General features: G+C 48.8%; 1 protein-coding gene across 1 annotated transcript in view; it reads right to left on the bottom strand.

The window, feature by feature from the left end:
* CELSR3 (cadherin EGF LAG seven-pass G-type receptor 3) overlaps nucleotides 1–25813 on the bottom strand; it is a 145156-nt gene that overhangs the window by 1656 nt on the left and 117687 nt on the right. Inside the window, exons 36-51 of the mRNA XM_044451518.1 lie at nucleotides 17806–17945; nucleotides 15464–15574; nucleotides 14608–14825; nucleotides 13896–14060; nucleotides 12927–13079; nucleotides 11823–11905; nucleotides 11409–11556; nucleotides 8682–8795; nucleotides 8077–8154; nucleotides 7498–7593; nucleotides 5614–5720; nucleotides 5216–5285; nucleotides 4616–4708; nucleotides 3398–3490; nucleotides 1931–2140; nucleotides 1142–1196 (exon numbers count right to left, since the gene is read on the bottom strand). Of these exons, the coding sequence (XP_044307453.1) occupies nucleotides 1142–1196; nucleotides 1931–2140; nucleotides 3398–3490; nucleotides 4616–4708; nucleotides 5216–5285; nucleotides 5614–5720; nucleotides 7498–7593; nucleotides 8077–8154; nucleotides 8682–8795; nucleotides 11409–11556; nucleotides 11823–11905; nucleotides 12927–13079; nucleotides 13896–14060; nucleotides 14608–14825; nucleotides 15464–15574; nucleotides 17806–17945 (1934 nt within the window). The remainder of the gene's footprint in view (nucleotides 1–1141; nucleotides 1197–1930; nucleotides 2141–3397; nucleotides 3491–4615; nucleotides 4709–5215; nucleotides 5286–5613; nucleotides 5721–7497; nucleotides 7594–8076; nucleotides 8155–8681; nucleotides 8796–11408; nucleotides 11557–11822; nucleotides 11906–12926; nucleotides 13080–13895; nucleotides 14061–14607; nucleotides 14826–15463; nucleotides 15575–17805; nucleotides 17946–25813) is intronic.

Below are 25813 nucleotides of genomic sequence, written 5' to 3'. Positions count from 1 at the left end.
TTCTCAGATTGTGTGTTAAACCCCTACTTCCTTTTCTCTGATCTAAGTTACCTCTAGCTGGTATTAGCTCCCTGGAGGGATGGGGGAAGAGATGTGTTCACTCTTGCTAATCTAATGGCTGTTTTAGGGTGCTGGGTAGATTGATTTAGATCAGGAAAAAGTTAAACACACCCTCAGACTGCATCCATGGTCTCAAAAGCATCCATGTGGAGCTCCTAACTGTTGTTATGATGTGCTATCAAGTCTTCTCTGACCTACAGTAACTCTATGAATGAAAGCCCTTTAAATTGTCCCATCCATGACAGCCCTGCTCAGCTCTTGAAATCTCAAGGCAGTGGCTACCTTTACGGAGTCAATCTAACTCATATTTGGTCCTAATCAATACCCTCCCCTCCCTCCCCCAAAGTGAGAAACTCCTAGTCACAGACCTCCCATCTCACATCTACTATGGCCCTTAAGGATGGCAAAAATATCCCACCTGTGGTCCATAAATGCCCATTATTCAAAACAGGGTATAAAGATAGATGGGATTTTAGCGAGTAATTAGCAATGTGGAGGGACATTTGCCCAGCATCTCCTTAGTATCAGCAAGATCCAAGTCCAAAATTTTGGGCAGCTTTGGCTTCTGCATTATTTACATCTGGGCTTCATTTGGGCCCTGAATGCTTCTAGCTGGGGAGGCTCCTATAATGACCAATCAAAAGGCATTGCACCCACCCATTCAGTCTTTTCCTTCTTAACACTTTTCTTTTTCTTTTCTCTCCTTCGATAGAAAAGAGAAGAAATGGTGGGAAAACACAGGAAGGTTACAAATGGAAGGCAACTTTATCTGGATATTTTGTAAAATTCTGTGTTTGAGGCAGAATGACTGCATAATAAAAGCCTCCATGGGGAAAAGCATCTGAAGCGCTGATTACTTGTGCCCATGACAGTCCCCTTAAAGCATTTCTGTGGCTCAGCAAAATAATGGAATTATCTCAAGTGGAATAAAAGAAACTCAAAGGGCAGGAGGAATTGTCTGGGCATCTGTGATTTTTGACTGAGGGATGAAGAGGCAGCGAGATGAAGTCCACACTCTCTTGCTGAGACCATGCCTTGCTCGCTGTGCCTTAGCTGACCATGCAATCCTAGGCCTCCTTACCATGGCAACCAACAAGTAACACATCCACTTCAATCTCCTTGAAGTCTTTAAATATCTGCCAAGAACAAGCATAAACAGCGGAGGTGAGACGCTTCATAGAAACATCAGGGAAGCTCATATCTGTCCTGCTGAATCCAGCAGTAGGAAAGGTACAAGGAAGTTATTTCTGAAAACTCAGATTATTCCTATTGGTCCCTCTGCCCCAATTAACAGTTTTAGCTGAGTTGCCATGGCTGCTGGCTAAGGGGACAATGCCTGTCTCCAGAAAGCCGGGGGGCAAATATCTTGGTCACATCTGCCCCTTTTGGGTCATGGCATATTAAAATGCCTGTCATGATATGATGGAAGACTTGGAGAACATCTCAAGGCCAAGCAGCCCAGACATTTTTCAGCATGGGAAGAAGGAAGAAACAGCTTGAATAGCCGCCCACCCTGAAGATTTTTGTTATCTTTGGGGGTCAGGAGAAATTTCTTGTATTTTTTCTATATTTTAATAATATATTCTATGTTCATATCTCCTATTTTTCAGCGGAGTGGCTTACTGTGATAGACTGGAGGAGGGAGAGATTCGCAGTCCACCTCTCTTCACAGTTAACAAAAGTTTAATCTCTGCTCTCAGCAGTGGCGGAGTGGCGATAAGCAGAGCGGCAGCCTGGCGGTATCCCTCTTTTCCCCATCTCCACCTGGGCATCTGAAAGCTCTCATTTTCCAGAGCTTCCCCCATGTGACCTGCACTTTGCATCTGATTACACATGAAGCAGCACTTCTCTCTCTTTTGGTACTCCTTACATTTTTCAAAGTCTTTATGCAGACGGTGTCCACAAAGTTGACCGGAGTGAAGTCTAGTATGAGGGAGTGAAAAGGAGGCTTTTCCAGTCCCAGGGTCTTCAAGCTAGGACTGAGATTGTCCTGAGACTGCGGCTGCTGGGTGTCATTTTGGGAGGCCCAGTCTTTCACACTTCCATTGAGCTCAGCCATTGTTGTGCGGTCTGCTGGTTCCTGGGAGACACAAAAGGAACACTTGACTTCTTACCTGTGCCTATTCGCTGATCACAGGGCTTTGCTGGGATGTCTGTTCACAGGCGCTCTCATGGGATATACAGAGAGCTGAAGGTTCTAGAAATAGAGGCTTCCATCTTTTTTCAACTGATAGGAAAAAAATTGACTCTCACATGAAACCACAGACAAGTCTGGGAACTTACAAGGCAATGTCCCAGCAGTGGGAACCTGCAAATCTCCTTAGTAATAGAGGCTGCATAAAGGTATTTCCAGACGAGATGAATGGTAGGAAAACAGGAAATCTGAATTAGTTGTGCGTCTTGTTTTTCTCTTGTTCTGTCATGGCAATGGCTAGTTTTGTCATAACATCTTGGTAGGGGTGTTACTTGGCGTAGGCAGAGTTAGAGATGGCCCAGTCCATTTTGGGGCATGACATAGAAAATCCAAACTGTACTCCATAGCAAAAAATTTAACTTGAAAAAAAAAACAATTGGACTTCTAGTCTGATCTATAGTTGCATGAAATACCCTGGAAGGTTTTTGAAATGTACAGACAGATTAATACCTGTGATTGTGCCTCCATATCTATATCCACAAATGCAAGGTTGTTATTCCCAGAATCACGTGTTCTTTGTACTGCAGAAGCCATTTTCTGTTGCCAAACAAGAAAACAGGATAAAAATCATAATGAAGCCACAACTGTTTCACTGCAAGATTTTAAGGAACTCTTAGAAAAAACTTTCAAGGAAAATAGAAAGACGAAGGAGCAGCAGCACGGGTCGAACACAGGTTGATATGCTACTGTTGGTTTTATGTATATTTTTAATTATTTTTAATTGTTTTGATTATGGATTGCTTGTTTGGATTTCTGTAAGCCATCCTGAGATGCTTTGCATATAGGATGGGGTATAATATTTTTAACAACAACAAGTTCTACAGAAGGCTTTAGATCCTCTGCCCTTCCTCAGAGTAACCTGAAAACAACGTGTCCAATACTGTTTTGAAACACAATGCTGAAGGAGCTTTTCATTTTCCCCACATATGAAATGTAGATGTGTGCTGCAGATGCTGCAGACAGCAGTTTCAACAATAAGCATGTTAGCTGGAGGACTGCAGGGATTGTAAATGGAAAAGGGTGATCTATACCCCTTTTCTTCTTCCCACTTTGATGATTTATGGACTAACCATACACAGGAAGCTTCTTGGAAAACACACTGCTAGTGATTTAGAAGGAAACACGCCAGATAGAAGGAAGCACCTTTGTCTTCTTGACTTCTTTTCTGTTTTTCTTTTCCCACTTCCTTTGGGCTTTCTTCTTCTTCTCAATGAGACGGTCCACATCAATGCCACACTGCAAAAAAAGGCAGATACTTATGTAACAGCCACTCCTGGCTTTAGAGAGCCACTGTGATGTCGCCTGCCCACCTGCTCGCTTGCTTCCCTTGCGCAGGATACTGAATGATGCCAAGAGCCATGGCCCATGGACGTCTTTCATTTTTCGCCTTGGTTGGACTTCTTGAATAGAAAATGCTTCGTGCTTACATTTTGGGAAGAAATGCAGTTCAGAGTAAAATGAAAAGCATGGCCCTGCACCAGGAGCACCAGACTAAGACTCAGAGCAGGGCTGGCAAGTGATAGTTTGTAGAGAGAGATGAAAGACTAGCTGGCACTCGCACACCCGTACTCTGAAGCCAGGGGGGACCGCCAGTCGAACCGTACTCTGACACTGGTGGTGGGACAGTGTCTTCCCCCATCCCTGAGGGTTGGCAGGCAAGCTCAGAGGATGCAGGCCAGGCTGTCCAGAACGCACGGTTCCGTCCTCCCCCTGGGGGACAGTCAAGCGGCTGCCACCACTCCCCCTCCATGCTAACCAACATCTGTAAGTGGAAGTGACTGCCTCCACCTGCCACAGTGTGGGGCCAGCCATGGTTCTGGATATTTCGGGACACTCTGTCACTCTCCCAGTGGTAGGAAGGACCGAGACCGGGGAATTGTTGCAGGGGAGAATTGTTGCTGGCTCCCTCCCTGAGCACTGCTGCTTGAGACCAAATCAAGAGCCTTTCTCTTCCACGTAGCAACTTGAAAATATTTTTAAAATGTGTCATATGCAGTATTTGCCCCCTTTCCTTTAAAATGTGCAATAATTCAGTCCTTCCATACCAAGGTTGAATGGTGGGGAGTGACTGTACTCTGGACACGTCCACTGTATCGCACCTAGACCACATGAGTTGAAAAGTGCTTGGGGAGGGAAGCTGGGGCCTCCCAGAATTTTTGGCATATAACTCTGATCTGCCCCAGCCGGTAAAACCCGTGGTCGGGAACGATGGAAGCTGTACTCCAAAACATCTGAAAGGTGCCCAGTTGCCTGTGACTGATTTGATTCATTCCAAGTGGAATGTCACCCAAGGCCATTCGATGGCTATATGCTGGTCTTGGAAATGGTGCCGTGAGAAATTCTCTTCTGAATGTTCCTCACCTTCTTCTTTAGGGTCTCCGCATACAGATCAGCATTGGCAAAATAGACTGTCGCAGAGGAGCGGAAAATCTTCACACCGGGGACCTCCTCCGCCTGGGAACAGAGCAGAGTGGGGGGTTCATGTGGCATGAGCAGGGGACCCAGCGGCGCTCACGGGGTGGTCGGGGGCAAGCTCCCATCTCTCAGCTTGGCGCCGTCAAAATGGAGTTGCAAGCATCGCATGGGACCACCCCTCGCTTGATGCTGCGAGCTCCTTGAAGGGAGGGTGGGGCACAACTGCATAAAGCAAAGACGGGAATGAGCAGAATGCCTGCATGGGTGCAGTATTTTTGTGGCAAGATGTCGCGCTCCCAAGAGAAAGCCCGATGGACTTGAACATCACAGGTGAGAGGCTGCTCCAAGTGATGTCCAGAAGAAAGCCTGAGAGGAGGACCAGCTTCGGCTCTTGGGGCTGGCTCATTCCAGCCCTGCACTTGGCCTGCCCTGGGTCTCGGTTGGAAAGAGAGCACATGCACAGTTCTGCAAGGCACGTGTATGATTTTCTGCAGGGCTTCTCCGAGCACCCGTTGCCCCTCCACAGCCACCTCCTGGCACACTCACCTTGAGATACTTATCCACGTCTCTGTAAATGCCTGTTGTGGACACTTGTCCCAAAATAGAATAATGGGGCCTTAGAGAAGATGAGGGAAAGAAGGGGTTACTAAAGGCTCGAGTGAGCAACTTATTCACCATACCGGCTACTAGGAATGTCATGCTGAAGGACGGCGTGACATTCAGTTGCACATGGGGACGTGTTTGCTGAACCTCCCATATCCCAGGCTTCCACCCGATGCCTGAATGAGGCTCCTCTCTGACATTTCCTCTGGGTTGTCCACAAGACATTACCGCCCTGCTCTGTTCAATGCACCCCTCCTCCTACTGGACGCTCTTTTAATCAGCAAAAGGCAACTCTTGAGTCGCCTCCCTTTTGCTTCCCTCCATAGCAACGCGATACTCACATCTGCGTCCGGAAGATGACAGTGAGCAGTGCAAAGACCACAGCGACACCCAGTCCCAGGTCAAGGTTCAGCAGAATGGTGGCCACAAAAGTCACGAGCCAGATGCACTGGAGGCGAGGGTGGGGAGGAGAGAGCAGCAGTGAGAAGCGCTGAGCAAGCGTCCCCATCCGTTCTGCAGTGGATTTCCGTGGAACCCCCTGAATTGGCCTGGGATGACCCTCTGTTGCGCCCACCCATTGTGCCAACCGACAGACTCCTGCCTCAGAAGCACAGCACAAAGCAGCCTTCCTTAACCCGGTGACCTCCAGACTGCAACTCCTATCATCCCTGACCATAAGTTATACTGGCTGGGTCTGATTAGAGTTCTTGTCCAGAACTTCTGGAAGGTTCCGGGTTGGGGAAGGACGGCTTAAGGAATGGAGCTGTAGCTTGCGCTCTGGCCCTCGTGCCACCGAGTGTGTCTCTCCTCACCTGCTGCAGCATTATTCCTTTATTTTATTTATACCCTGCCGCTTTACTGAAGTACAAAGTGGCCTACACAGAAAAATGGGCACAAAGCAAGAGATTACAAAATGCAGTCTAAAAACTAAAATGGAGCTCAAACGATAGCTCAAGCAAGCACTTGAACACGGGGTAATCATGATCTTCCAGGATGGTAAGAAATACACTTAATCAGTGATGCAGTGGCAAATTTGAAAGTGTGGGCATCCATCACGAGAGCCCATCACAAAGGACACTCCAAAAATCCAGACTGCTGAGTTGATCAATATTATCAAACCAGTTATAGCTACTTGCATCTCCACCAGGAGCAGGACTTGTGAAGTAAATGGGTCTTCATTGCCCATTCAAAATCAAACCACCCCAAGATACTTCACATTGCAACAGGAAACAATAGATCTTTGCTGGGAAAATTAATGCCCTTATCCCCAGCAACTCTGAGGATTACAGCTAAGCTCAGAAGAAACAGAATTCCAACAGGGGTGGCAGGTGACCTCGGAATCCATGAGGATAAATCAGTCCTGGTGCCTCTTCCTCGAGAGCCCTGGTTCCACTACACCACTGCACTTCACCCATCTTGCTCTACGATGCCCCGGGCGCACTGTCCATGTGTGGATTCGTAGGAGGGTTTGGGGCTGTGGCAGTGCAGACGGGGTTTTCTGCAGTGTGTAGGGAAGGCTGGGACAAACACAGAGGCCTCCGAGCTGTGGCTCTCATCGTTCGATCCCCTTGGCATGTGCTGGGAAGGCAGACCAATCAGACATCACAATTACAATGCCAGACACCTGCAGATGTCTGGAAAACGTTAATTAATACAAATGATTTAGCAACAAGAACTGAAGAGACCATATAATTGAATTCCTCCTCTTTTTCTTTTTAAAATAAACCTCCTTACATGTATAGAACTACCATACGTGAGGCAGAGGTTTTAGCACAGCCTTTCCCCTAAGTGTTCTGTATGTGTGGAATCTCCCTGCACAGCTTGGGAACAACATTCAAACATGCAGTCAGGACCTGCCAGCCTAAAAGGTTGGAAGGGGCACGAACAATACGGGGCCAGCTCATCTGGTTTGCAGGCATTCTACATACAACATTATATATATTTTAAGTACTTGTATAAAAAATGGAGCAGAAAAAAATATGCGGCAACACCCCCCCCAATCCCTGGCTAAAGGCCCACATAGAATCCTGCTAATTGTTTAGTTAGAGAAAAATATTTTGATTTCACTGAAATATTTTTTTCCAGAAGTTAGCTCAAGCTCTGGCTTGCTCTTCTGGTGTCCGTGTACTTTGCTTGATGTGCGGGCCCTGAGCCAGACCACAGGAGCCCAGGAACGGAATAAACTTCCCATGGCTCCACTGTGCCAGTCCTTTTCGTCTCCATACCAGATCGTTAATGTTGGATCTCCAAAGTGCAGGAATGTCGTTAAACTGCTTGAACATGCCCTTCAGGTTGACTATGATGATAGCTGCTAAGATGGCCTGCCAAAGAAACAGCAAAGATAGAATACGAAGAGTCAGAGAACAGGCAAGTCTGAGTGCCAACACACCTATCATGGAAAGGAACAGAAGGAAGAACTGGAGCTGACTATACTGAAACATTACTTTTCAATATAAACACTTAGATTTGGAAGGAAGACCTTTGATCTAGTAGCCATGAAGCCCAGAAGAGAGGCGTGGCCATTGACACTGTAGTTAAGGGCATTTTCTCCACGATCACATATGCTTTAAACACTATTTTTGCTTTTTCACATGCTAGGTACAGATGCCACTCGTATGCACGCATGCACACATGTATATGCCTAAATCACCAGAAATAGTAAGTAAGTCCACTAATAAGGAATTAATCAGTCCTGTGCATGCTTATTCAGAAGACCATCCCCCCGAGTTTGAAGGCACTTGCTCTCCAGTGAATATGTTGAGGGTCGCGACCAAAGGCAGGAAGTGGCAGGATTTTAAACATACTTTGGGTAGTTCTCGGAAAAGCTCCCCAATCTTCAGGATGGTTACCAGAATGACAAGACACGAGACAACTCCAGCCACCTGTGGAGAAGGAAACAGAAGAACTTGAGCGATTGTGGGTTGGCCCATCCCCCAAAGCCCACCTTTTCTCCCTTTTTTCTCTTGTGAGTGTGATGGCTTTGAGGTACATGTCACTCTGATTTCTTTCCCTCCTTTTGCTCCCAGGGCGAGTACTCATTTTTCTGTGAGTGGAAAGCCAACCAGTCCTAAGCAGTGCAGGTATTTCTGCCCTGTGATTTGGGAAAATAAAGTTCAAACTATGCATGTATTACGAGACTCCAGGGCAGACTGCTATGCAACAGAACAGCCAGAGGTTTCCATCTGATGCATGCAAAGATTAACACTGGAAGAGCGTTTCCCTCTCTACAGGTCTTTAAAGTCTAACTACAGTACTATACAAATCACAATTATCACATTTATTCTGGCATGCATTTCAATGAGCTCTAAAGCAGTGCTTTGCAACTCTACTTTGATGCTCATCTGTTTGATTTATTAGCTCTGATATCTGCTCCTACCCCAAAAAAGCCACAAATGTATTCCGGACGTACCTGACTGTGCCCTCCTGAGCTCTCCTGCACAAGAGAGCGGGACATGGAGCAGCTGATGCTGTAACACTGGAAAAAGCCGCCCACAGAGTTACTGAGCCCCAGGGCTATCAGCTCCTGCAAAAGATTCACCATCGAAAAGGGCTGAGTCTCCCTAAGCCAGAGGCCTGAGTCCTTGTTTGGACTGTGAGAAGGTGGCCCCCATTACCCACGCACTGATTTCTTGGGACCAGGTTGCTGCAATGTGCTTTTTCACCTAATTCACCTTAGGAACTGATGAAAGGGAAGCCTTAAAGTCCTAGTGACCTGAACTTTATAACAGTGAAGCAGAGAACAGAGACTGTAAACTTGGCTTTTGCGTGCATGCTTGTAACCTGGACTCTTGAGAGAGGAGACATGTTTCTACTATTATGAAAGGTTCCCGTTAGTGGCAAGGTTTGCTTATAAAAACAACATAGAGTTGGAAAATGACTGCGTGCTTAGTTATGCTTTGAGTCATGTATACATTTCTGGCAGGCTGTCAGTGGGCACAGTGTCTTGAGATCTGCTCTCTTGCATAGTGTCACCCACAGGTGTTTCCATCGTGCTCTTCTAATAAAACCATTGCTTTTCTTTAACTTTCAGTCTACCTGTTTGCTTACCTAGGCTCTATCATCTGCGTTGACTGTCAAAGCCGCGAACAGCTTGGAACCAGAGTATCCAGAAGCACGTCTCCCCTGCCTCCAACCCTTCCGTCACCTTTAGAGACCCTCCTTTGGGTGTCCCACCAAAGGAAGCTCAGCAGGTGTATGAGAGTTTTCTCTGCAGAGGCACAATATTCGTGGGGTTCACACCCCCCAGAAGTTTTCCTGGCTTCTACATTTTTGTCTCTTCGATGCCAAAGACTTTTCAATTCTCCCAGACATTTTAGAGACCTGAGTTTTGGTTATTGTGACTGTTCTGTCAGCCCCTGTGCTGTTTATTGTTTTGCACTATACTGTAGTTTATTCTTTAAAATCTTTGCACAGTGTTCCATATTTTAACTGCTCTATGGCATTTTCATTCTTTAACTGTATGGAAGCTGCCCAGAGAATGTTGATTATTAGGCAAGTAAGAAATGTCATTAATAAATGCATGGATGGATGTTGTGCTGCCTGTGAAAACATTTTGGGCATTTCAGGTAGTACAAATAGTACCTGCATGTGTGCTGGCTCAGGTGGGTAGGTGAGCACATATGGAACCCATAGTAAAACAATCGCACCAACTCTCAGTTCACTTCCATATGCAGTTCAAAGCTCTGGTTCTAACCCATATGGACACAGCCCTATGCATCTTAGACAGAAAAATGTCCATATTTCTGGAACAGATGCTGGGAGCCGTAGGACTTTTTTTGCTTTAAAATGCACTGGGTTGCTGCTTGATGTTTTGACCCCAATTACCCAAGGCAGTAATCTGTGCTAAGATCAGGTGAGGATAACCTGCTAAGAAGAAGAACTACTATCTTCCTGAAGGTTTATCTTTATCAAGTAAACATGGTGAAGGCCTTTCAAAGGCAGTTTGATTGCTGGTCTTTTTACTGCTCCGCTTTTTTAAAGTTGTTTAAAACAATTTCTAAATTATATTTGTCCATATTTGATTTGTAAGCCACCCTACAAATTCCAGTAAATTGAAGGCTGAGGTATAAAATAAAATAATGAGTAAATCAATAAATACCCACTTTGAAGGGCTTGGTGCTCTCAGAGATTAACAAGTGCAATTGTGCATGCTCCCAGAAAGAAAGAAAGAAAGAAAGAAAGAAAGAAAGAAAGAAAGAAAGAAAGAAAGAAAGACTCTTATTAAATAATAAGCACTCAAATATTAAACTACAAATCAAAACACACAATGCAAATGAGAGAGAGAGAGAGGATGACGAAGAAGAAAGAAACTGCAGCTGTATGGCAATAAACACCAATAAATGAATCCACTATCAGAAAATCAATAATGCTATCATGCAATGAGGTGGAACACTCCGTCCATAATAAATAGCAAGTGATAAAGGCAGCAATGTAGTAAAATAAACCTTGGAGTGTAAGACATAAGTCCAAGAGTGCCCAGAGTTCCGATCATTCAAAGGCACACTCACTTTGCTGGTTGAACGTCTGTTATGCTGACTCAGCAGAGTCTCCTGACGAATTTGGTTCAACTTATTAGCTTATGCCTGAGCTTCTGATAATCACAGCGCAGACCAAAGTACAAGCTATGCCACGTACAGGGTAGCGTCTGGATGCAAGAATTCCTCCGTGCGACATTATTAACGGTGACCCATTATAACAGGGCTGGCCGAGCTGAAGGCCCTTTGCGGCCCTCTTGGTGACCTACTGGCTTGGGGGGCAGACCCACCTTCCCCAGAAGCCTGGCTGGAGAGCCTTGTTCCAGCCCTGTTACAGCGATCCCAGGCGGGGCTGCTGGGGCAGCAAAGAGCCCTTTGCTTCCTCCAGCTCGGTGATTCCAGCGCAGCCAGGATAACTCTTCCCCCACGGCTCAGGGGGCAAGGGAAGCAGTGATCCTGATCAGAGGAGGGCTGGTGGTGAAGCATGACCATTGGTGGCACCAGGAGCCCTCCACTGGGAAGCATCCCTTGTGCCGTGGGACAAAGAAATCAGCAACAATTGTGGGAAGGCAGAGCAATGGAGAAGACCAGGCAAAAGCAAGAGAGAAGAAAGAGAGGGGAATCCTGCTGGCACCAACATGGCTAGGAAGGTCCGCCCTTACCTGGTTGCTGTCCACCTTGTAACCGTGCTTGAGGGCAAAGATCTTGCCGAGTGAGATGCCGATGACGTAGCTGACGATAGCAATGGCAAAAGCATTTCCCACCACCTTCCCAAAATGGCTGGCCCCGGGGACCTGAGGAGGCCTCATCCTACCAGGAGACAATGCTGTGGTTATGTTGTGCTGGTCTAATGGCAACCCAGGGAAGGGGTAGAGGGGGAAGGTCCAGTTCCCCAAGCCATTCTTTCTGCCTTGGGGAATGGGGGAAGGGCTTTGGGGCAGCAGGAAAAGGGGCTGCAGTCCATTCCCTTGGACAAAGTGGGGATGAGGCTCCCCCCACCCCCAGTCTTGAAACAAACTGGCTTGGCAAATTATATCCCTTGCAGAGGCATATGGGAAGCCACACGAGGCACTCACCCACTGGGGATGTCCCCCACAACGCTAATTCCAAAGTGCTGGTTCAGCTTGGCCCCATACGAAATCCCCGTGGAGACGATAATCTGGAAAGAGGCGGCAGGGTGAGGCCAGACATCTCCCTTGCAGGAGGCAGCGATCACCGCTACCCATTTAGCCAGTGGAGACGAGCGGAAAGGATGGGAATTCGCCAGGCCGGCCAGAAGTAGGAAGGGTGGCACAGCAGGGCACAGGGCGGCAGGCCGGAGCCTCACGGACATCGCCTCAGAGCGGGGGACTACAAAAAGCTCTGCCTCTGCCATCTAGCGCAGGGAATACCGGGGGCCCCCTGTGAAGCAGGCCCTGGCCTGCCTTTGGAGCTGCAGAAGGGGGCAGGCCGAACAAATGCTCCCCTGTGTGCGCAGGATCATGGCTGTGTAGCATCCTGGACCAGCAGGCTGGAGCAGGCAGCCTGTCTTCACTTTCCAGGGTGCAGGCCTAATTGGCAACTGCTGCAATAGGATGAGCCTTCCCAGACTCTGGGAGAGATGAAAGGAATTTAGTCCCCCACACAACCGACACAGGAGGGAACCCCATCTCCGACCTAGTACCTCCAGATGTGCTGGTCCACAACCCTTATCAGCCAAAGTCAGGGCTGTCTGGGGATGATGAGAGTTGAGGGCCCACACATCTGGAGGGCACCAGGTGCACGAAGGAGGCAGAACAAAGAAGGAGAAGCCCTTCTGAAAAGCCAAGGCCAGCAGTGCCGCTTCCTGCTTTGCCGTCCTATGTCACCTTCCCATGCACCTGCCCAGGAATGCCGTTCTTCGGGTCCCTCCCTGGAAATACAGCCAACGAGTGAGTGCTTCGCGGAGTGCCTTTCCCACTGTGGCCCCCGAGGCCTAGAGCCCCCGCCCAGGAGAGAGGCATCCGGTCCCACTGCCGCTCCCTCAGCTCTGCTTTTACCGGGCTTCTTGGATACAATTCTTCATCAGGGCTGCTGTGTCGCCGCTCTTGCAATGGCCACTGCTGTCACTTTGATTGTTCCCACTGTATTTTGGTGTAAGTCACCTGATTACTTTGCTGGAAGGTAGGATAGCAATCCTGAGGCTACATCGAAGAAATTACCGTGAGCAGCTCGATGGGAATAGGTATTGGAAGCTTCTTGCCAATTTTCTGATTGAGCAGCTTCACGGGAAAAATGGAAACCATGGCGACTAAGGACGTAACCAAAGCGCCTACGTTGGTCCCTGGCAGTTTTGAGCAAATCTCCAGAAAGGTCTGCAAACAAAGAACAAGGCAAAGGATATAACAACTGTGGGTCACAGAGTGGAGGCAGCACAACAACATCCAGCCTGGCCGAGGCCCAGGAGGAAGGCCGTGTCCCCTCTTTATGGGGGCTTGTCAGAAGAACCCTCAGCTGATCAGGGCCTGCAGCTCAAGGCGATTTCTGACTCCAAGGACGACAGGAGGTGCAGCACTGAAGCACTGCTTTGGTATGAGTCCCCAGGATCCTGCGAAACATCTGCCCCTTTCCACCTGGACACGTCTCCAGCCAGAGGCAAACCAAATTGGCCAGAGAGTTAAAATCTCTGGCACCATCACAAAAGTCCTCCTTCCCTCCTTCTGGCTCTCTTTCAAGGATCCAGGGCTGATCTGCATCTGCGTAAATAACGTAATGTGTGGCATTCTAGACACGGCTCCCCACACAGCAGAATGAGGAAATGAGTTGGTAGCATTGTTGATCAAAACAACAACAACAACAAGGTCCTTGCAAGGAGAAAATTTGCAGAACAGAGAGAAAAGTTCTAGTTCAGCCCATGTGGGTTCCTTGAAAGAAGAAGAAGGCAGGATGTGTGTAATCATTTTACAAGTGCACTGATTTTCTGCTTGCGAGGATCCATCTATGTATATAAAGAATAAAGATACATTCAGCAAAGCAAATGTTTTTTTAGACCATGGCATGTGAGAGGGGAAATTAAACTTTCTATCTCCAACCCCCACAGTTTCACAGCTGTTTGCCCCCCACCCCACACATACGCACTGCTTCCCCGCCCTGGCTGCCACCCGCTCTCCCTCTAGTCTGGGTGTACTCACATAGATCAGCGATAACGGCCCTGAATGTTCTTCCAGTTGAATCCCAAAGACGTACTTCAGCTGCGAGATCAGCACCTGGACAGCAGCAGCTGTCGTATAGCCCCGCACCAAGGGTTCAGAAAGGTAGCTGACAACAAAGCCAAACTGCAGCAGGCCCAGGGCGATCTAAAAAGAAAGAAGAGGGACACATGTAAGACAACACTCTTCTCTCCAAGGGCTTCTGATCTGGGACATGGGGGATTCCAAAAATGCACTGTAGCAGGAATGCGGCTTGCCAGAGGCCAAAGACCTGGCATGGAGCATGTGCTGAGCCAGTTCTGTCCCTTTGAGACAGTGGTTCAACCCAATCATGTGGACACCTAAAGAGGATCGCAAGAGGAAGACCCTAAGGTCAAAGCGATCCTGTCAACAGGAACAGTGGACTTGAGGGCCATGGTCAGAACGGTGATCAGGCTGCGTCTTCTGTCCTGACACAACCCATCAGTTCCCATCAGTCTTTAGGAAGGGATTTCAGGACTGTAGCCTTGTGGGAAAGTTCTACCAGAATTGGTCATCTTCATATCCACTCCCAGGCGCAAGACTCGTTCTACATCAGTACAGCCCTTTCACTTGTGGCCCCAGGGAGCAAACCCAGTGTTCCCCATCACCTGGGCCTGACTGCCTTTTTCACATATTGCGAAGTGAGGCAGCATCCAGAGACAGCTCCACTCACCTGAAAGATGCCCACCAATAAGGTGAGCGCAGACACCAGCTCCACTCTGGCTGCATCCCTTTGGGCCTCGTTGAGGACCGTCTCGTTGGTACCATTGACCTTTTCCATATATTTTGAGCCTGGTTCCAGAGAATCTGTCACACTCCCAATCATCACAGAGATGACAGCAAACGGGCCTGTGGAAAGACAACAGGAGTTCGTTGGGCAAGACAGCGGTTCTCAAGGCTTGAGGCCCTGTCCCTCCTTGTATTTCTAGGAGAACCAGGTTTTTTGTTGTGGGGGGGCAGGGGCAGGTTGGATTGCAGGATGCCACTGGATTTTATCCTTTTGCATCAGACTGTCAGGCATGGGCTGGAGGGACTGCACAGGACAAAAAAGCATCAAGCTTTTGGCCGTGTTTACAGTGGAGTGAGGTGATCCCAGCTCCCTACCTTAAAAGGAATTTTGGGAAAGAGGATTTACTTCCTTAGATTGCACTAATTCCTGGCTCATGCGAACTGATGTGTGTTGTAAAACATGTCAAGAGCTTCTTAACTCACCTTAAATGAATAAGAGAGCATTATCTCTGGGACTGTGTGCCATGCCAAGGGTGGAAGGGCCACGTCTCCTTTTGGATAAGGCACTGGGGACTGCATAGTGACAGTTGACAGGGCTAAGGCGAAAAGCGAGTGGGTCACCCTTTTCTCTTTGTATCCCCCCCTTCCTTCCCAGCAGGATGATGGGAGGGCAAACCACACTTGCCACGGGGCTGAACTGATGGCCCGCTGAGGGTTGCTTGTGGTCCTTGGGCCACAGATCGCCCACAAGGCCAGACTGCGTGGTCCCATGGGCCCGGTGCTCAGGACCCACTGCTCACCCACAGAGATGTGCCTGGAGGTCCCAAAGAAGAAGTACATCAGGACAGGATAGAAGGCTGAATACAAGCCAATGACGGGAGGCAGCCCGGCCAGCAGCGCGTAGGCCAAACCTAAGCAGAACGGAAGCAGACGTCACCACCAGCCTCCCCTTTGCCTAGAGCAGAGGTGCCGCTCCAGCTCAGGCCTTCCCCTCCTCATTCTTTGAGCCCAGCTAAGCCAACTCCGACCAAGCGGACAGCCTGCATGGCCTCCCGCTGGTCCACAGACTGGCCAGCGTTCCTCAAATGTTCCACAAGGAGCACCAGGGCCTCGCTGTCTGAGCACCCCCTCCCCACTTTGAGCGTGCCAGCATTTCAGCCAAGCCGTGCCCCCTCCCCGCCCCACACATGACTGAGGCCACACGTCTCAAGAGTAGTTCATCTCAAATCAGAGGCAGGTGTCCCTTAGGTGCCTGTGCCCGCCCCTTCTTCAGCACACAGGGACTTCAGGAAGCGGCAGCTGGTCCATCCTCCCCTCACAGAGACCATCGCAAACAAAGGCCTTGTGAGCAGGAGAGTGAATGGGCACCATCGCCATCTCTTCAAGCGGTACAATCGCACCTATTACTGCTACCGCTGCTACTACATTTATGTCCTGCCTTTCTTCCTCTTGCAAGGAACCCCAAGATGGCTTGTAACCACCTCCTTCTCTCCATGTTAACTTCAAAACGGACCTCATTCGAAGTGCTGACTTTAACAAGCAATGCCCTAAATGACTGGGGATCAGGTTATCTGAGGGAACACCTGTCTCGATGTCCTCCCCCCCCCCCCCCGTCACTGGGGTCTTCATTGGAGGCCCTTCTGCATGTTCCTCCTGCTAAAGAAGCAAGGCGGGGGGTGATTAGAAGGTGGGTCTTCTCTGGGGTGGCACCCTACCTTTGGAATTCACTTCCCATTGACATTTGCCAGGTGACATCTCTTTTCGTTGCCAATTCAAACCATTCTTATTCTGGAGTTATTCTGGTGACTAATTTGGTATTATTTAATAACAGTTCTTGATTTTGCTGTTGCCTTTGTGAATTGAACAACCAGATCACTTTTATAAATTGATCTTTTAAAATTATTTTATTATTGTTTATAATTCTGTTGTCTGGTTTTATTTCATTGTTCTAACTTAAATTATATTTTAACTAATTCTATTGTTGTCCCTTTGATTGCAAGCTGCCCAGAGAGCCATTTTGGCTAAGGGTGCTGCATATAAATTCAATAAGTAAGTAAAGGCCCTGTGAGGTAGGTGAGGCTGAGAGCAAGTGTTGGGCCCAAAGGCACCTCGTACGCTTCATGGCCAAGTAAGGAGCGCAGCCCAGACCTCCTGAGCCCCAGTCCAGCATCCTGCCACTGCCCCACACCTTCCCCTGTTTGAATTGAACTTGTAAGCCTGAGGGCAGGGACTGTCAGACTACTCATCTGGTTGCTCTTTAGGAGCCTTTGGACTGAAAGGTGGAGAGTTGGGGAGCCATCCCTGGCCCTCTCCTCTTTCCCAGCTGGCACAGAGAGAATCACACCATCTCTCTCTCTCTCTGTCTCTCTTTCTGAGGCTGGAAAATCAACCTTAGAGATGGGGAAAGGGGGGTTTTCTGGTAGGTAAGCAAGACAGGTCAGGACATGCGTTATCCTCCAGCCTTCCTCTCCAAAGCAGACTTGCTAGGCAGCTTAAAAATCTGTCCACTGAAAATGAAGGAGACTGGAGTAACTGGGAGACAAAGAGTGCCTCCACCACACCTCCCACCCTCCCAGCTTCCACTTGGCAAGGCACAGGAATCTCAGAAGCCTCCAGGTTTGGGAGCTTGGAGCGGAGGAAATGTGCCTCCAGCAACCAGGAAACTCTCCTCCTACATTGAATGTTTGGGAAGGTTCATTCCAGTGGGTCAGAAAGATGTTTGTGCCTCTTGGCAAGCAGTTCATCAACAAGCCACACAAACTGCTACACTTGGAATGGCTACAAAGACCTGAGGAGCCTCCTTCTCTCCAGTCCCAGGAGAAGAAAGGAATAGTCTCACAGAAGCATCGATGCCCTCAGAGGGTACTAGAAACTTGAGAGCTTTATTTATTTATTTGAAACTTTTGTACCCCATCCAACCTCTGATGTCTTGGGACGGCTTACAACAAGGAGCAAACAAAATGACAAAACAAAACAAAAGAAACACAGCATCCAGTAAATCAAGATAAAACCCCAGTTAAAACCAACTAAATATTAAAATAATGGGAAAATAAAAAGGGTTTCACCTGATCCCGAAAAGAATAAAGCGTTGGCGCCAGGTGAACCTCTCTGGGGAGGCTTTGCAAGATCCCTGATAGCTTACCCTGAGGGAGGTGCATGATTCCTACGCTGAACCCGGAGATGATGTCCCCAAGTAGCCATTCCTTGACTGGATACCGTGGTAGCCACCTCAGGATGGGAAGGAACCGGAACAGCAAGGACTTTGCAGTCGACCCCGAGCATCTGCAGGGAGGCGCATATTTGAGAGGGGAACATGGTCTTCGTGTTGTATTGGGGCCTGGGGATTGGGTAATGGGAGCACTGGGAGCTTATGGGAGAACTGGGAGAACTGTCTTATGGCCCATCCTAGACGCCTTTTCACCGAGGGGCCTCTGAGCAGACTGAAGCGGGATTCCATTCCGGAGGAGCCCCCCAGTGCTGATTTCGGTGGTGGGCAGTTCCAGAGGCAAGAAGGAGCACAAGTATGATCGTATTTTAGCGTCACTGCTGGAATGAAGACTTAGGAGAGGCATTTCAACAGGATGGGCAAGAGGGAGTGGGGCCAGAGGAAGGGGAGCATGGTCATCTGGGGAAACACTGGGGATGCTGGGAAAATTCAGGTAAATATTGGGAGAAAAAGATAGCTTATAAGTGTCTTTGTGTTATAAAATCAAACCTGAACCTCTTTCTCACAAAGCAGCAGCATTCCAAGCCAGGTTACCCTTTCGCATTGCTGTTGCCTTAAGAAGATGGCATTCTTAGCTGAACTGAGAAGCTGCTGGAGGCTAATACTATCAGTGGGGAAATACCGATGTTCAGACTGCTGAGACAAAGACATTCATTCGTTTCTGAATGGATCCATTTAATCATCTAGCTCAACAGAGGCAAGCGCCTGCCTGAGCAGGAGCAGCCGCAGCGCAGCAGCCAGCATAGTTTTAATAAATAAAATAAATAGTAGTTGTCAAACCAGATTTCCTGAGTGGTTTTTATTTATTTTATTTATTTTTCAATTTATATCCTGCCTTTTTCCCACAAAGGGCTCAAGGCAGCTTGCATCTCCTCCTCCATCTTATCCCCACAACAACAACCCTGTGAGGTAGGTTGGGCTGAGAGTCTGTGACTGGCCCAAAGTCACCCAGTTGGCTCCATCAGACACATTTGCATGTTTAAACGGACACACTGGCTGACCTGAACTGTCGAGAATTTACTAGATTGACCTATCAATAAAGCAATGTTTTCCATGCTATTGTTACCAATATTTCGGATCGGTTTAGAACATTATGTGATGCCTAAAGACATCAAGATACTATTGTACTAAGATTACCTGAAAACTTAACACTCTGAATTGGTGTATGTGACTAGCAGCTTATAAAAGCGTCTGTACATGGGCTGTGATCTTGTAGTTTTGTTTGCCTGTACCCAGTAATGCATTATCATTAGTGACTGCAGGTACAGCTCACGGCTCACGAATGCCTTGGTTCATGACCAAATTGGGTTGCAAACAAAAATTTCATGAAAATTTTGATGTGGGTTGTGAACTGTGACCAAGATCGCAGCCATCTCCCCGCCCCCCCCCCCCCCAAGTGGGGAGATGACCACGATCGCAGTTGTGTTCGTGCAGGGAAGACGTGCGTGATCATGGGCGCGCTCTTGCAGGAAAGACGGGCGCCATATCGGCCATCTCTCCCCCTCCAACTAGCGCAATCGCGGCCATCTCCCCACTCAGTGAGATGTGCTGGTTGTGGACTGTGCTCCCTCCCCCAGCACGCCCCGTTCGCGCCCGTCTCTTCGTCCCCCAGCACGCCCTGCCCTCTTCGTGCCTGTCTCTCTGTCTCCCAGCACGCCGGGATGACGGGCGCATGCAGGGAGGATAGGCGCGATCTTGGTCATGCTGGGGGGAGGTGGCTGCTCTCGTGCTCAGGGTGGGGAGGGGGAGATGGCCGCGATCTTTGTTGTTCTTTGTCACTTTGCTTCTCATTTTTCTGATTAAAAAAAATGGTTACAGTACAGATTAACCTTATTTACATTGAACCTTATGGGGAAATTTAACTTGGGTCACGACCAATTTGGGTCACGACCAGAGTCCTGGAACGGATTAAGTTCATGAGCCAAGGTACCACTGTACTGGGCCACCAATCAATAAAGCCACAGAAGTTCAAATGTTTGTTCTTCCCCACGAACCTGAGTGTTCATTTCCTCGCAACTTGAAGACCAAATTCTGTCAGGGGTCAGAGTGGCATCTCAGGCAGGCTGGACTTGGCCCCAGATCTGCAGTGCATCTCGAGCGGGTGGAGGAGGGACTGTTCCACCCACCGCCACTGAACTCCTCGAGTGCAGTGAGTGGCGGTGACCTTCTTGGCCTTTTCGGTTCAAGGCACAGCGAGGAACTCAGCGAGGCTTTGGTGGGAGAGCCTCTTGGCTTGCAGCCCTCCCATTTCCACCTGGCTAGCCTGGATCTGAAGAATCACCTCTGCCAAGGGAAAAGGCTGAGGGGGCCAAGCAGCAGGGCCATGTTTCATGGCCAGTTGCAATGCAGGAATGTCTCCTCTTGAGGTGGAGACCTTTATCTGGGTATGAAACACCGGGCCACCATGCCAGCCCATTTAGTGTGCAAAATAATGTGCAAGAGTAAACAGACGATTGCATGTTGACAACTGAGGCATATTAGGAAGCAAAGATGAGCAACTTCATAACGGAACCAGTGCTCACAGAGGTGAAGGACCAGGACCTTTGGATCGTGGGGAGGAGGCTGCCAGCTGCTGCTCTGCCTCACGGCTTTCCTGTTCTGTCCCAAGTGCTGGGCCGGAAAAACGGTTTCCCTCAAAGGACCCACTGCCCCCAGTTGAACGTTCCAGGTTGCAATGCAAAGTATTTTGGCAGGGCGGAGCTTCCTCATGAAAGGGGAAGTAAGCCAAGCCCCATTCGCGTTGCAGAAAGCCTGTTCCTGCTGAAGATAAATGGCTTGAACTGGTTCGTTGATATCTGCTGTCTGTCTGCTGCGCTGTCCTTGGGGGCGTGGCTATGGGGACTGCCCTGATCAGCGCTTGCACTTCAAATTTCGCCACTGGAGATAAGTATTTATCTAACTTGCTTTAAGCTTGCTTTCTTCCAGCAGTGGCACTGTGGCCACTAGGATGGCATGGAAAATCACTGATTCTGCTGGTGTGAAACAAGTCAGGCAATCCAGGGAGCAGCTGCATGTAGAGTTCTCAGAGGAACCCACAGCTCAGATCTGTGCTCAGATTTCTGCAAATCCCGTGCCCCTATTCCACAGCTGGCCCATATTCCCTGAGCCAGTGCATTCTGCAGCCTCGCAGACTGTTTTTTCACACTGGGGTTGGGGGAGGTATTTTTGCTGATGCATTAGCACAAGTACACATGAGTGCAAATGTGAATTAGCACAAATAGAATTAAATTTTGGTACATACAGATTGGATGCTGTCAACAACACAATCTGCAGAACAGAGCAAGTGAATTTAGCAAGAGCCTTGTATCCCTAGTTTCCATACAACCCCACATAAGTAAACAATGCGTGATGTATTCATTACAAAGGTCAGTATTTGGATCCTGAAGCAAACGTTAGCACTGTCTTTCTTTTTCCTGTTTTACTCCTGGACCACTTGTAGAGTAATCCTACATGTGTTTATTTGGAAACAAGTCCTGCTGTGCTTGATGAGGCCCTGCTCCCATGTAGGTTTGCACAGGGTTGTGGTCTTCATCACTTGGATGGGGCTGAGTTACAGTATAAAGAAACACACTGTAATGTCCAAATTTAACTAAACAAAACAAAGTCTCACTAGAACTGTGCCGAATAATTCAGAGGACGGCTTTATTAGATTGTGTGTCAGTATCAATGTACAGGAAGAACACGTGCTATAGCCCTTTAGCACATGCAGGCTGCATAAATAGAGCCACATGTCCCAGTGGCCTTCATGGCCCCTTCCAGCTCTACTATTCTATGATTCTATGAATGTTAGCCCATGGAAAAGATCCTCACATGGAGAAAGCCAGCATTTCAAGGAAAATGCAAGGTCTAAAGGCCTTCTTTGAGAAATACCAACATTCCAAAGGCAAAGAGTCTATTACACGGGAACATGCAGTCCCAGCATCCACACTGCAGTCCAAAGTGGCACATTTTGGAAGGATAATGCCACATTCTTTCCATTGCATCTTATCCACTCTAAAGCATACAGAAGGCCTGGTGGCTCCTCTTTCAGGGGAGACAAGTGCGAGCTACAAAAAAGTTGCAGCGTGTCGTATTCCTTCCCAGAGTTTCAGCCAGCCCGCAATGCCTTTCTCTTCCATTCCCCCTCCCACCATTTGCCACCCACCTCTCAGTAACTCATCAGCGTTCCAGGGCCCTTCCTGGAGAATCCCCCTCTTTTAAGATTTGGTTTCAAAATAGTTTGGTACTTTGGCCAGCTTCAGGATTTCCTTAGATCTGTGGATGCTTCCTTCTTGTGGGTAGGCAGTGACATTTGAGCTACATAAACTGCAGCCTTCAACACTGACAGATGGAATGATAATGGGCAGCCAGTGTGAGAGCTGGACTGCTCCCCTATTGCTTTCCTAGTGATCCCAAACGTATGGCCAGATGTTTCGCAGTATGGGTAACCTGGAGTATTCAGTCACTATTTATCGTCAAGCATAAGTGGCATCGATGCATATTCACCGTTCACACAACACCCTCTTTTATGAGGATGCCCTTTCTCGCTTCCAGAGCTCATGGGAGAGCCGCAGGGTACATGCCTGGCTCCTCACATCAGCATCTGCAGGGAGTTGTGGAGTCACCCTACCTTTTCTCCCGGAGCTTGGCCCAGATGGTGGGTGATGGGTCCTGGTTCCGCAGACCAATCGTCTCTAGCTCAGCCTCACTCAGCACGTCGTGCGCTGCCCTGGGACGCTGTGCCACGTGGTTTCCCTCCATCCCTTTGGCACCAGTGCCACCTGCTTAGTGCATTGGCTTCAGAACTAAGAAGAGAGGAGGGAAGGATCTGAGGGCCCATGACGCGACCGGCTGCTTTAGGAACATTGGAAACTGCTCCCTTGGGTTACCCACTGCCCTGGCTTCCACCTCGGAATCTGCTCCTTTGGGTTCTTAGTTGCACTGTTTTGTTTTGCTTTGCTTTTTTATGGAATCAAAATAATAGAAGACTCTTCCTCAATGTGCTGCCCTCTAGATATTTTGGACTACACCTCCCATCACCCCTGGCCACTGGACATCCTGGCTGAGAAAGGTGGGAGTTGTTTTCTGAAATGTCTGCAGTCACCATGGTGGAGAAAAGTTGGTGCCCTGAAAACAAGGAGGATCTAGAAATTTTCCTTGAAAGCCAAAAGAAAAGAAGATGACATTCTACCTGAACTACCTCAACCCGCTGCCCTCCAGTTATGTTAGACAACCATTCCCATCAACCCCACTAACCCCAGTGGCTTGTTGCTTTGGGATGATGGGAGTTACGGAGCAATGAATCCAGGTGGTACCAGGCTGGGGATGCTTGCCTAACTCAAAGACTGCAAGTCCTAAAGAAACTGAGAGCTAGAAACCCAGTAAAGGCAGGAGAAATAACAGCCGAGGAGAGCGGGGACAAGAGCATGCGCCTCTGCTTGAAACCAGCACCTGCAGCAACCCCTCAGCATATTATTGCTGCCTTTGGGATGCAAGGATCTCTCAAGGGAGGGGGATTTTGGATGCAGGTTGCCTGCGCTTAGTGCCACAACCAGTTCCCAAGTGTGCCCTGTAATCGCTACAAGACTCTCAGTGATTGCAGAAGAAGATTCATGTGTTCATTTGATGGCATATGGGCAGGTTTTATGATGCAACAATGCTGTGTTGATTGTTTAAAGGAGATTTGGATAGCATCTCTGATAAGACACATGGCTGATTTTATTGCCTGTAGAAGAGCCCTGTATATAAACAAGTTTTGTAATGTGACTTACTAGTGAGCTCAGCTCTGAGTTCCTCTGGGAATTTTTTTAAGCGAACGAACCCAGCCACGTGGTAGTCCCACTGGGATGAGACATTCCACACCGTGCCCAGTGCCAAAGCAGGCTTGCAGAGAGCGCTGCGAGAGGGCAAGCTGGTGCGAGGGCAGCTCCCATCCTGCGTGAACCAGGACGCTTTTCCCCTCCCTCTCAAGAGGGCGAGGGTGAAGACCAGCTTTGGAGGCAACTGGATGCCATCTAAAGACAGATCTTGGCATGGAGGAAGGAACAAATGGTACAACCTGTAACACAGTGAAGCTGGATGCCAGACCCAACATTTTGCCGCTTGAGGGCATAGACATGTGGGACAGTGCTACAAAGTGCCAGCAACTCAGGCAATGTAAACCGTCTCGGCAACATCCCCACTACATCCTAATTCGAAGGTTAAAGTGCACATGCTGTGAATTGCATGGCAGGCACAGGTCTGTTAAAAATGCAGCACGTCAGTGTGAGTATTCAGAGGATCAGAGGAGACAGGCAAAGGGAGTTTAACCCTTTCTTTCATTCTGCAGTCCTAAGGAAAATCTCTTTTCTCAACCTGGAAACCTCAACCTCTTGTCCCCGCACCACTGTCCATTTCTTCTTCTTCTCATCTTAAATTCAGTCCATCCCAAATGGAACTAATTTCGTCTTATCATAGTTGAGCTATCAAGTGTCAGTGGTTTGTCTCACTGTTGTAAAATCAATTGTTCCCAAGCCATTCATGTAATCAGGGCCGAGTAACAACCCCAGCATGGTGTTGTGGTGCCTTTCATGCCGGGGAGGGCAATTCATGGCCCTCCAAATATTTTGGACTAAAATTCCCACCAGCCCTTGTGAGCATAGCTTATGCTGAGGGAACATGGGAGTTGTAGGCCAAAATACTTGGCAGGCCACAAGTTGCCCACTCCTGCTCTAATGGGATGTGCCTGAGAAACCTGTGCATATGCACAAAACATGCAGCTGAGGGAAGTTGCTGTCTGACAGAAACAGGGTCTCCAAGGGTCTGTTATTCCCTTCTTAACCAAACTTCCCTGTGGTGAGCAATATACCTCTGGGCAAGAATGCGGGTTGCTCAGCTCCCCTGGCCCAGATGCAAAGCAGAACAGGATTCATGCAGTGTTGTCAGTTTATATAAGAAGGAACTGGAGCAGCTACTGCTTGTCATGCAAGAGGCCCACACATACTGAAGGGGTAAGAGCAGGAGTGGGCAACTTGTGGCCTGCCAAGTATTTTGGCCTACAACTCCCATGTTCCCTCAGCGTAAGCTATGCTCACAAGGGCTGATGGGAATTTTAGTCCAAAATATTTGGAGGGCCATGAATTGCCCTCCCCTGCTTTAGTGTGTACCAAAATCACCTTATGATCAGCAAATACATCCAAAGAAGAAGGAGATTGCGGTGGGGGGGGGGGCCCCACCGGGGACTTCCCCCCTCCGATTCCAATGGTCAGTTGGGAAAAGCGGTGCCCAGCAAACTGAGTGCTTTTGCAGGCGAAGAACCAAGCATTTACATGCTTCTCAGCAGAAGCCACCTTCTCTTGGTGGCTTTTCAGTGCTGATTCTCTCAAATAGGTGGAGAGCCAGCCGTGACAGCAAGTCAGCAACTCCTCCTCCTGCTGCTGCTGCTGCTGCTGCTGCTGCTGACACATTCGGACACATACAAGCGGAAAGCGAAGCGAAGCGAAGCTGCAAGTTGCAGCAGCGGAGAGCTTTCCCCAAGCTGGCACTCACCAGATGTGTCGGGCAACCCCTTCAGTGTTCCTGGCCATTGGCCAGGCTGCCTGGGCTTGATGGGAGAAGAAGTCCAGTGCATCTGGAGGGCACCACACCGGGGAAGACAGCAAAGCAAGCCCAGGGGGAGCCAAAGCTGCTGCCTGGCCAGAGCCGCCCAAGGGCTTGGCGTGCCAGCCAAGTGGTTCTGGGCGAGCGCCAATGTCAGCCGCCTTGAGAGAGCTTTGGCCGGTGGGCGGGAGAAGCATTAAACAAACAAATAAATAAAACAGCCCACACAGCACTTTGAGGCAGTTGCCGGAGGTACTGGCCACCTTCGCCCCACGCTGGCATCAGCAGCAACTCAGGGCGGCCTCCGCCAACCCCGGGAATGCAGATTCGCTGACGAGCGGGTCTGCTTTGCAGGGAGTGGGAAAGG

Source organism: Varanus komodoensis, unplaced genomic scaffold, assembly GCF_004798865.1.
Source record: "Varanus komodoensis strain SLA01 unplaced genomic scaffold, ASM479886v1 scaffold6_2, whole genome shotgun sequence".
NCBI classification, from domain to species: Eukaryota; Metazoa; Chordata; class Lepidosauria; order Squamata; family Varanidae; genus Varanus; species Varanus komodoensis.
Note: the sequence above shows the minus strand (reverse complement) of the source record. Positions and strands in the feature narration are given on the sequence as shown.